The 10,771-nt window shown below is 29.8% G+C and overlaps 2 protein-coding genes across 2 annotated transcripts; both read left to right on the forward strand.

Moving 5' to 3' along the window:
* The first annotated feature begins 2,285 nt into the window (after positions 1 to 2,285).
* LOC148230881 (myotubularin-related protein 9) lies at positions 2,286 to 5,488 on the forward strand. Its single transcript, XM_088194693.1, has 10 exons — positions 2,286 to 2,527; positions 2,610 to 2,866; positions 2,927 to 3,125; positions 3,195 to 3,351; positions 3,987 to 4,097; positions 4,169 to 4,290; positions 4,353 to 4,459; positions 4,522 to 4,796; positions 4,855 to 5,037; positions 5,107 to 5,488. Exons 1-10 carry the CDS (start codon positions 2,381 to 2,383, stop codon positions 5,361 to 5,363), a joined length of 1,815 nt encoding a protein of 604 aa, XP_088050819.1. The 5' UTR covers positions 2,286 to 2,380; the 3' UTR covers positions 5,364 to 5,488.
* Positions 5,489 to 7,867: 2,379 nt separating this feature from the next.
* Positions 7,868 to 10,460, forward strand: LOC148230882 (putative sodium-coupled neutral amino acid transporter 12). The gene is made up of 5 exons (XM_088194694.1): positions 7,868 to 7,981; positions 8,096 to 8,308; positions 8,380 to 8,642; positions 8,711 to 8,925; positions 9,005 to 10,460. Exons 1-5 carry the CDS (start codon positions 7,943 to 7,945, stop codon positions 9,772 to 9,774), a joined length of 1,500 nt encoding a protein of 499 aa, XP_088050820.1. The 5' UTR covers positions 7,868 to 7,942; the 3' UTR covers positions 9,775 to 10,460.
* Positions 10,461 to 10,771: the final 311 nt, after the last annotated feature.

A 10,771-nucleotide genomic window follows, 5' to 3' on the forward strand; every position in this document is an offset into this window, starting at 1 on the left:
ATTTATACGGCACCAATCAACGCGCCTCACACAGAAACGCTTGGGTGTGTAAGTGCAACCGTGGGTGTGAATTACAAGAAGCTGTCCGGAAAGCGTTTAATTCTTACATCTGTAGGGCAGTGGCGTAGCTAGGGTATGTGCCGCCCAGGGCGATCCTCAAAATTGCTGCAGGGTTATAAAATCAGCATTTCTTAAAATAATAAATTGGTTTTTATTAAGCTCTTGTTATTCGTGGATTTATATATGTTTTAGTGCATTCAGGGTTAAGAACCACACTAGACGATGCTGCCCAGGGCGCCCCCCCCCTCCTTCCTATAGCTACGCCACTGCTGTAGGGGGGCCTTTTTAGTAAGTATTTATTTAGGTTTATTATGGCTAAAACTTGGCAGCAAAAAGGCAGCTTGGTAACACTGGCGTGACGGAGTCTCTTGTCTAGCAAACTTTGGCGGGCTTGCAACGGTCGTTTACGAGTCCGGGCTGTTACCTCATTCACTTGTAAAATAACATGTAACTATAAATATCACAACAAAAGTACTACTGCAGCCGCTCAATCTGTGTTTAATTGCCACCCGTCACCTCCCGTTGCCAAACATCTTTCTCTTACGAATCACGAATATATGCGAAAGTAATCTATATCTATCTTATTCCAACTTTGTGTCTAACAATCTAATTCACAAACGCTTGGCAGCTTATCTCATTCAAGCGATGTGAAAATTAATGACTGTTTTTTGCTACTGGCTATGTTTTTTGCATCTTAATCCACTGAAAATTGTCCAAAAATACGTCGTTAAATATATGGTTAATTTCAAATTACATATAATAATTATTGTTGCTATCGAATTATGATCTGTTTATTTTTTAGTATAATATACGATGGATTATGCAGGACCAAACAGAAAACGCAAAGTAAAGGATGAATAGGAAGTTTCAGGATAAATGGACAGATAAATATTTTTTTGTGCAATCGCTTAATAATATTGTTTGATTAATTTGCAAACATGCTATAGCAGTTCCAAAATAATACAATGTAAAAAGACTTTATGCAAGCCTACATTCCACGTTTACAAAACTATTTAAGAAAATGCGTAGACAAAAAAAGTATATATTTGAAACGAGAATTGACAATACAAAAAACTATGTTTACAAAAAATGCTTAAGATTTAGAAATCGCAACGGAAATATATTTTGAAATATCCTATCTCATATCAAAAGGTTGTCGTAAAGGGACCATTGACTCGTTACTTAAAATATTTATGGATCCATAACTAATAGGCATTGAAGGCCATAATATCAATTAGCTCCATAAATATTCTGTAGATTTGCTAAATTTCTATCGCTGCGTTGATAAAAATAATTATAAATTTTAGTTGATAATGTACTTAAATGCGCAACATCTTCGGTTCAACATATATTTGTAAACAAACTTTTTCAATTATGAAAATTAATAAATCGAAAAATAAAAACTGTTTGACAAATGAAAATTTAAAATCCATAATCCAGAACAATAGTTGAATCAGATATTAAAAAAACTGTCAAGTCAATGGAATGTCATCCATCAAATTGTTTTTTTTTTAAAGAAAAGTTAGTTCTTTTTTAAATATTTTACTTTTGTGTGTTTTATATATTATATAATGTGTAGTTTATATGATGTGTAATAATGTTTTTTTGTTTAACTCAGTTAATAAACAACATTATTTTTTAGCGGCATGCCGCATGCGGCATAGTTTTAACAAGTCTGTGCATCTCTGATTTAGAAGTATTGAAAACATTAAATAATTTTTCTTTTGATTTAAAATATTGTCACGGTCAAACTTATGACAATTCCGCTAATATGCTTGCAATCGAAAATTAAAAAATAACCGCCGTTCATGCGAACGCTCCCTAGACTAAAAACAATCTCAATACGTAGGCGCACAGTCCCGTCAATCAAAATTTGTATTATTTTCGTCAATCACGTAGAAACGATTGTCAATCGCTTCAATTGCTTCTGTAAACGGTCAATCGGTCGTATCAATGACTGTCAATCACGTGACGATTGATCGTCTCGGGGACCCTTTATAAATATTGGTTTCTGAGGGTAGTGTCGATATATTTAACAAATATTAAGACATGTTTCATATGAATATAATTATTTTAATATTTTTATTATATTTTTATATATGTTTACAATATTTTTAAATATAAATAAGCTACACAGTGAGAATTTCGATATAATTTTATTATTTCTTTTCGTTAAAATTATGTATTTATTATAAATCGGCAACACATTTATCTAACCTAGATCTAAACTGGCAACACTTTTTAGAGAGGCTATGCACGAAACTAATGACAGCTGTCAGATGGGTTGCGACTCGAACAATATGGTCGCATAAAAGGCATAATGGAATTCGTCGAATTAATCCTGATACCCAAGTTAGATGGCGTCACTCTTAAACTACCCCATCACGACGATATAGACGGAACTTTGTGCATCACCGGACACCACCTGATCCTCAGCTCCAGGAAGGAAGGCGTTCAAGAACTATGGGTATTTATACCATCATTCTTACATCGTCAAAAACATCATTACGGTCGACAGTTTAATCCAACTTGGCCTATTTAACTTACAGCTGTTACATAAAAATATTGATCTGGTCGAACGCAAAGACAATAAACCAGGACCCAACGGTGTTGCTAATGGAGGTTCTATAATATTAAAATGTAAAGATCTGAGAATTCTGCAACTGGATATATCGGTAACATCCGACTTGAGCAAAGTTGTGCAATCGCTTGAAAATCTATGCGGATTGACCGATTTGGGATTGCTCTATCCATTCTTTTATAAGCCTATTTATTCTATTTTAGAAGATGGATGGAATATATTCAGGTGAAAGAAATTTTTTATTAATTTGTTATCGTTTGTGTTATTTTAATTCATTTTATACAGGCCAGAATCGGAATACAACAAATTGATCAGTGGCGATGAATGGAGACTCTCGTGGCTCAATCGCAACTTTGATGTTTGTGCTACTTATCCCCAAGCGGTACTTGTCCCTAAGCATATTGATGACGAAACTGTGGCTGCAAGTGCTAATTTTAGAAAAGGAGGGCGATTTCCTGTGTTATCTTATCGACACGAGAATGGAGTATGGTCACATATGATATACCATGTATTATTATATAAAGTTACATTTGTCATTTTATTATCATAATAGGCAGTTTTGATGCGTTGCGCTCAACCACTAATTGGATCACAAAATAAAAGATGTAAAGCAGATGAGAAACTATTGAATTCCGTACTAGGCCCTAACAAAAAAGGTTTTATATTCGATTTGAGGAGTCCTGCCCTTGTTACTCTACAAAAAGGAAAAGGTTTGATAAAAGTAATATTTTGTTAATAATAATAATAATATTTACCCTTTAACCCTTCCCGTACGGAAGGGAGAAAAATCGCCAGCGTTCCGAATGGGGGTCCATTTTGGCCTCCCAAGCTATTCTCGAAATTATGGTACTCTTTCAACAGAAAATTATTTATCGAATCATCTGACATATGTTTCCTTACATAACTTCATCCTCACTAGCTTCATTCTCTGATGACATATTTTCAGTATCAAAATCACTTTCACTAAAATCTTCATCAAGTTTTATCATAATATAAGGTAATTCCTCTTCTTGAAAAAGCTGAGAAACATTGTGTGTATTTGTCTCAAATTTTCGTGTTCGTGTAGAATGAAATAATTTGGGTAAAGCTTCCATTTTTGGGTAAAATAAATCGTGATAATGTAAACCACGCACAATTTATAATAAAAACATCTATTCTTAAAACTCTGCACAATAAAACAACATTCTAGAACAACGCCCAGCGACAATTGATACATAGTAAGACACGGACACCCGCTGTTTTATGTCACGTGCCTATCACGCGGATCTGCGTGAGAGGATTTCAACGTGTTTTAAGCAGAAATTTATATATTTGTTTTCATAAATCGTTTTGTTTATGAATTAAGGCGGTGGAATGGAAATAGACTCCAATTATCCTCGATGGCGTAAAGTTAATAGGCCTATGGACAAAATATCGAATTTACAGCTCTTAGATTCCTTCACAAAGCTTATGGAAGGTATATAATTTTTTATTAATAATATATCATGTATACATACAAAAATAATAGCATATGGTATTCATTTTTAGTGTGCAATGATAAAGATATATCTTGTGATAAATGGCTCACTAAATTAGATAACAGTGGATGGTTAGGTCATATTTTAAACGCTTTAAATACTGCTTGTACCATAGCACAATGCCTCGAACACGTGAGTTCATTTAAATTACTTCCTCTTGAGAAAAATAAAACTTAATTCTAATACTTTTTTAGGAATCGAGTCCTGTTTTAGTTCATGGCACAAAAGGAATGGATTCCACTCTTGTTATTTGTTCTTTGGTTCAAGTTATCATCAATCCGGATTGCAGAACAATTAGAGGGTAATATCTACATTTACTTATGTTATAATGGACAACATATCTATTATATATTTTTGTTACAGAATACAAGCTCTCATAGAGCGAGAATGGATTCAAGCTGGTTATCCGTTTTCTGATCGTCACGCTCATTCGTGCTACTGTACGACAGCAACAAACAACAGCTTAAGAAAAGCTTCATTCTCTTCGCTGAGTAATGTGGCGCCACCAGGAGTCAGTCCAACTTTTCTTCTGTTTCTTGATTGCTTGCATCAGCTTTTAGAGCAGTTTCCATGCAGTTTTGAATTTACACAAGATTTACTTGTGACATTTTTCGAACATGCCTATTTTAGTCAATATGGTAAGTTTTATACCGTGTAGATTGTTAAATAGCTACTTATAATAAAATATTTTTTTAGGTACATTTTTAGGAAATTGTGAACGCGAAAGGTATGAAATCAATTTATTCAAACAAACCACTAGTCTTTGGTCTAATCTGAATACGCCTGGTGCTATGGAAACTATTATTAGTTCTCTTTATGAACCTAATCAAGGTATCATATGGCCATCTGTAGCTCCGATGAGCTTAGTACTGTGGGAAGGTAAAGATATTTAATGGAACTATATATTCCTATTAAAAAAATATACTAATCACTAATTTGTTTGTGTAGAATTGTATTTGCGATGGGTTATTGATTTTACTGAACAACGGCTTGTTTTGGATCGTATATCTAAAATTAGAGAAAAGGATAAAGAGCTTAGGATTAAAGCTTTGAAATTGCGAAAACAACTGAAAGATTTAGTGACTGAAATTAAAGGATTGGAGGAGCAGAACAATGTTCAGCTTAGACCTAACGTACTCCCTATACCGATCAATGAAGAAATACAAAACGATTCATCTGATTTAATAGAAGAAGAAAAGGAATAATATTGTCAATGAATATTACTTACAATAATACTAGGCAATTGATGATATACATACATAAACGTATGATTTACTTGTGTATACAAATTATTTTTTGAAATTATAACATTTAGTTATTTTTCCTCTTATATAATAATCTTTATTTTTTGTCTCTTCTTCAAATGGCAATATAATAGATAAAGTGCCTTTACTCTTTACATAGACTTGCCAATATATATTTAATCCATTTTTAAGTTTTTATAAAAACATCATTTTAAGTTAATAATTTATATTATTATATTATATATGATATATACACAAATATATTAATTCTTATATTATTTGTATAACTGCAATATTTTCTTTAGATTCAAAGATTTTTTATACGAAAATATTGATTCTCTTAAATTTACATCTTATTAAAAATTATTAATGTCGCTGTTAATTATACTGAATATTGTGTATATTTTATATATAATGACAATTTTTTACCTTGTGTTGCGAGGCTATATGAAGATTTAAAATGCATCAATTTATAAATGAAGAGTTTTGAGCTCAATTTCTTTAGTGCCTGATAAATATTAGGAAGAATTAAATGTTTTATACACTGCCCACAAAATTTAAATTGAGTGGTAATATAAATAACTTATGTTAACTATTTAATATAATACAGAATTAATTTTATTATTTCTATTTTTACGTGTACATTTAATCGAATGTTTTTCGTTATAATTTAAAAATATACTATTTATTGATTGAAAAATTAATGATTTAAATAGAATACTAAATTTAATTTGTAATTTTTAAATTTGTGATTTTATAGCTATAAAATTATATTTTGTCAATTACTTCACATAATCAATTTAAGTGTGTATGCATTTATATCTAAGTTTATTTATGGTCAATTATGACATGTCTATTGTATCGCATTTTTAAATATCGAATTATTTTATGTTATTGAAACTTAATTAGGTTACTATATATGTATTTACAATTTTGCAATAGTGAAATACTATTTACTTTAGCATTTAATTGACTCAATCATAACATTCCATGCCAATATTGAAATTAAATACATAAAAAACATCATCAGTTAATTTTAACAACAATTTTTAGATTATACAAAATCAAACTTAATTAATTAAATAAATATGACGTCTTCGTCAGTACAATTTTTTATATAGCGTCGGCTTAGTTTTAATCATGCATATCACATTTTTATATTCATGTTCCATTCAATATTTCATCCAAATGTTAATTTCAATCATTGTTAGATAAACTTTTCACAAACTAAATTCACTTACAAGAGAGAGAAATAGAAGTTAAATATTTTTGTTTGAATAAAATAAATACACGAGGTTAGAATTAAACCGACGATATATAAATACATCTATCTAGTCATGTTATATAATAATTTAGTTTTTATTTTCAATTTACAAATCGTTTTGTTAATTGTTGAGAAGCAAACAGGGCAAACGTATGTTTAGTTTAGCTGTAGCTGAGTGCAATATGATACAGTAGATGAAATTGTACATACGAGATTTGTGCACTAATGTATTAATATTATAACTGATGTCGCACAAATGCTTGTCATGCACGTGTGCAATAAAGAGTAAATTTGAGTTAGATATAGTTTAGTGTTTTGAATTGTTACAATCATTCAAGGACTTTACTTATGTATTTAATTATAATTAAACTACACTTATTTATGTACATTTAAATACTGATATATGAAAAATAAATTTGATTCATCGATGGATTTACTATATCTATGTATGTTTTAAAATTCACATGTATGTATTTTCCATGACATTTTCTGTTTATTAGTTTACAACTTATTATAATAAGTAAAGAAATATCTATATATATCCTGTATTAAATTTTTTAATAATTTTTAATTATGCTATTTTTTATTCCAATGTGAATGTTAAAACACTGCTTTGTAAACCTATTTTTGTCATTATTGTGGATCTCAATAAAATATACAGCATTTATATGATTTGTTTTAAATAATATCGACCATTTTTAATGCGCTTTCATGAACTTCTAGATGACACGCATATCCTTTTCAACATACAATTGAAGTTTTTTACAATCCGCAATAAAACATATTTTTAATATTATATACAAATCTTATTAAATAAATGATGATAAAAAAATGTTAGTGACATAAATAATTTTATAAAAAGTAACATAATTTACGCAACTACTTTAATATTTTGTTTTTATAAATCGTTTGTTTACGGATAAATATTTATGCAAACGTTGACCCCTTCAATAAAAAATAAGTAATAATAATATTAAGATTTATTTTGCTGATAATGCAGTGAGCAACAGTTAAAAAAATAATATTAATGATCTAAGGATATGGTTGCTACAGTTTCTTGAAAAAAATATGAATAGGTATTTGAATTGCATTATAGATATATTTTTTGATATTATAAATACAATTTTTATTTTTTGTGCAATTTCCATATCTGGCCGAATAAAAAGTTGTTGTGTCCTAATTTAAAAAAGTGGAAGTCAACAATTGTGACGGATTCGTAAACGTCAGAGGCTAGGCGAGAACAAAGATGTTCTAGTTTTCTTTAAAAATCATCACTATGCCTCAAACTAACACAGAAAATCAATATTCGTTATGGGTAAATTTGAAAATTGAGTCAACATATATTGTGCTATATGATTATAAAAAAATAATAAAACAAATTGTGCACATAGTATCTATTTTATGTATTTTTTCATATTGTACTTTATAGATTGGCCTTATATTTATCTTCAACATTATTGTCGGAACTGGTGCGCTAACTCTTCCTGCAGCATTCGCAAAAGCAGGATGGGCTTTAGGAACAATTTCAATAATATTTTTAGCTTTCGTTAGCTATATAAATGCAACATATGTGATAGAGACAATGGCTTGCGCAAATGCAATTCTAAAATTCAAATCCTTGTGTCCGGCTAATAGAATAGTTGTGAGATTATTTATTATTTTATTTTATTTATAATATTGCTTGAATACTAATTATGTCATTTATTTCTATAGTCAATACAAGCAGCTGAAACGGAGGATAGCTCAGATGAGAATACGCCGATGCGTGTTGGAAACACGGCTCAAGAAAGTCTCCTCGTAAATATATCTTCCCAATATTATTCTTTAGACAATCGAGTAGAATTAGGAGAGATGACGAAATTATTTTTCAACCCAGTGGGAAGAGTAGCTTTTTATATAACGATGATTATTTATCTTTACGGTGATTTGAGTATATATTCAGCTGCCATCGGAAAGTCCACCGTTGACATAATTTGGTATTTATCATTTGATTAATATTTATTATTTTATGTTGTTTGTATCATGATTAAATTTTATTTTTTAGTTCATACCAATCGGAAAATTATAACGAATCCAGTATTCCCAAAGACATGCCATGTTTCAATACGACGGCTGACATTTCAAGTCCTCAGTTCACAAAATTGGAATGTTATCGCATTATTTTGGTTGCTTTTATATGTCTACTTGGTCCATTTGTGTTTTTTAATGTACAAAAAACAAAACACCTTCAAATATTTACAACAATAATGCGATGGCTCGGTGAGTAATTCCTTTAATCGTGTATCAATGTGATAGTGGTTCATGTGGTTTCATATTACTTTATGATTTATATTTTTAGCCTTTGGAATTATGATAACGCTGGCGATCGTTTCATTGTCCAAAAATGGTGCCAGAGGTAAACCACCGGCGTTCGATATGGGAGGGATTCCAGCATTGTTCGGGGCTTGTATTTATTCGTTTATGTGTCACCATTCGCTTCCGGGGATGGTCGCCCCTATCACATCAAAAAGACGTCTATGGCCTACGTTATGTGTAGACTTTGGTTTGATTGGTATCTTTTATCTATTGTTGGCTCTAACGGGAATATTTGCGTTTAAAGACTTGAAAGATTTATATACACTAAACTTCATACCTACTGCGGACAGCGGCGTGTTTTTGAAAATCCTCGAATATTTTCTCACCCTATTTCCAGTTTTTACATTGACTACCACATTCCCCGTTTTAGCAATAACTCTTAGGAATAATATACAAGGTATGGTGTTAGATATGTCTAGAATTGAATCATATAATCTATTTTTAAGGAGAATTCTATTCCCGTTCATCGCCATAATCCCTCCGTTGATTATAACAATGTTCTTCGAAGATATAACAAAATTGGTTAGTTTTACTGGATCGTTTGCTGGTACTGGTATCCAATATTTGATCCCAACGTTTCTAGTATTGACTGCCAGGAAAAAATGTAATGTAGTTTTTCCACCCAGTATACAAAATAATTATGAAAGCCCATTCAAGCACAGAATTTGGGCATTTTTAATCATTGCATGGTCAATTATTTGTATTGTAATGGTATCGTGGAATCTCTTGGATCAGAGAGTATCAGTTTTTTAGATATTGTAAATAATATAAACTCAAATCTGTACAAACTGACAAACATATGTATATTGGTTAAAGACTGTTTTAGGTACTTATTATGTAAAATTTGTTCCTTGTTTTTTTAAGATTCCGTTTTCAAGTGTCTGGTACACATGTCATGAAACACAATAATTTTTAAATCAGATATAATTATGTATATGTATATAAATATAATATATTGTGTAAGTTTTATGTGATCATACAGTGACATTTAAATGACTATTATTTTAAATCATACGCACATTAAAACTATTATATGTATTTGAAAGTGCCAATAATTTTTATAAATATATTTTTATGTATAATTAATGACAAACATCTCTGATATATACACTTTATTTTATATGATATATTTTATTTTATTCTGACATTAATTTGTTGATAATGTGACAATATTTGAATTTTAAGAAGTTTTTATTTACAAAATTAATTAAGACCAAAAACAATAATTTTATTATACTTAAAACTTATGGATCTTCTTGATTTGACTTTTACATCTCATTAATTGTAGTAAGTTCTATGCCATTTTAAGACTAATAACTAAAAATCCAAACAAATAGACCATAATGTTACATTAGTATTATTGCCAAATGATAAATATAATATGTAATATTTTATTGATTTAATGATATTTTAAAATATATACACATATTTACATAACATAATATTGTTTTTCTTTACTGATATAATTTTTCAATTACAATGTAAATTCAAATAGATAAATTAGTTAATTCGAAATGGAATTATTAAATAATGGTGCTATTATATCTATATTGTAATTTAACTTTCGATTTCCGTGTGCCTGAGTGTAGGTACTCTTAATAAAATCTTGCATATAATGAGTATTGGATACATCTAAACTAGTTAATAACACTATGCAATTAATGTGTGCAATTAATGCATTATTAAGTTATCAGCTGTATCTTCAAGCTCAATATTTCGCACTTCACATCATTATTTTGTAAATGTAAAA

The sequence above is a fragment of the Plectrocnemia conspersa genome, unplaced genomic scaffold (genome assembly GCF_051122295.1).
Source record: "Plectrocnemia conspersa isolate PC_06_02 unplaced genomic scaffold, ASM5112229v1 ptg000010l, whole genome shotgun sequence".
Classification (NCBI taxonomy): Eukaryota; Metazoa; Arthropoda; class Insecta; order Trichoptera; family Polycentropodidae; genus Plectrocnemia; species Plectrocnemia conspersa.